Source organism: Rhinopithecus bieti, unplaced genomic scaffold (genome assembly GCF_001698545.2).
Source record: "Rhinopithecus bieti isolate Rb0 unplaced genomic scaffold, ASM169854v2 scaffold_35882, whole genome shotgun sequence".
Lineage (NCBI taxonomy): Eukaryota > Metazoa > Chordata > Mammalia > Primates > Cercopithecidae > Rhinopithecus > Rhinopithecus bieti.
Genome location: NW_016814961.1, coordinates 614 through 1,780, shown reverse-complemented (window position 1 = coordinate 1,780; position 1,167 = coordinate 614). Strand labels below are relative to the sequence as shown.

At 33.3% G+C, this 1,167-nt stretch overlaps 1 protein-coding gene across 1 annotated transcript in view; it reads left to right on the top strand.

Annotated features, from left to right (window-relative positions):
* Positions 1 to 893, top strand: part of LOC108515704 (protocadherin-11 X-linked-like) — a gene marked incomplete at its 3' end in the record, with an annotated part of 8,810 nt that extends 7,917 nt beyond the window's left edge. The window contains exon 2 of the mRNA XM_017852803.1: positions 809 to 893. Within this exon, the coding sequence (XP_017708292.1) occupies positions 809 to 893 (85 nt within the window). The remainder of the gene's footprint in view (positions 1 to 808) is intronic.
* Positions 894 to 1,167: the final 274 nt, after the last annotated feature.

The following is a 1,167-nucleotide window of genomic DNA, read 5'->3' as shown; positions in this document are numbered from 1 at the left end:
AATGAAGTGAAATTCTAAAGAATGAAAAGTTATTCTATTAAATTTTGTCTAGATGTAACAATAACTGACTGCTAACTAATATCTTAGTCCAATTCCAGTAATCTAAATTTAACACATATTTAATGAGTGCCCAATTTACAAAGTCTTGAGGGATAAGAAATGGGTTTGGAAAACAGTCAGTGTCCCCAAGGAGATTAGTAACAGGCATTATCGGGATTATATTTTTGCTCTAATGATAGTAAAGAGGAAAGCATATTTATTTTATATATACATATGTTTGTATATCTATATCTATATATTATATAGATACCTTTTCTCTTTTCTTTTTTTATTTTTTTTTTTATTTTGAGACAGAGCCTTGCTCTGTCACTCAGGCTGGAGTGCAGTGGCACAATCTCGGCTTACTGCAACCTCCACCTCCTGGGTTAAGTTGATTCTCCTGCCTCAGCCTCCTGAGTAGCTGAGACTATAGACATCCGCCACCATGCTTGGCTAATTTTTGTTGTTGTTGTTGTGTTTTTAGTAGACAGGGTTTCACCATTTTGGCCAGGGTGGTCTCAAACTCCTGATCTCCAGTGATCCTCCCGCCTCTGCCTCCCGAAATGTTGGGGTTACAGGCATGAGCCATCACACCAGGCCATATTTATTATGTTAAAAGAATATTTTATCTTAAATTGATCATGTTGCCATTAAGAAAAATGAATTATTTAAAGTTTTATTGTCTCAGAAAAGTTAAAATTTTAAATCTATTTTTAGAGATTTTCACCAAGCACTCTCATTAACTTACGATATTTTATTTTGTTGCTAGGTCTGCAATTACGGCAGTAATACTTTTGCCAACATTTATCTGCACAATCATTTTGAGACTAGAAATAAAACTTTTGATGACAATGGTAATTCTTGTACTAGTTGGGGTAATTACCTAAGTCTTTCTATTATCTTAATTCTCAAACTTGTTATCTATGCCTCCAATTCCTCTCCTATAGAATAGAGAAAATTAAAATTATCCTTATGTAGCATGCAGGGATATTATAAAAGCTAATGATATAAGTAAAATCTATAAAGTTTGCTGAGTACCCTGAAGAAAACTGTTCCATAAACAATAGTTATGGGTTTTACTCTGTAGGTCGAGGTTAATTATAGTCTTTCACAATTTTTCTAAGAGTT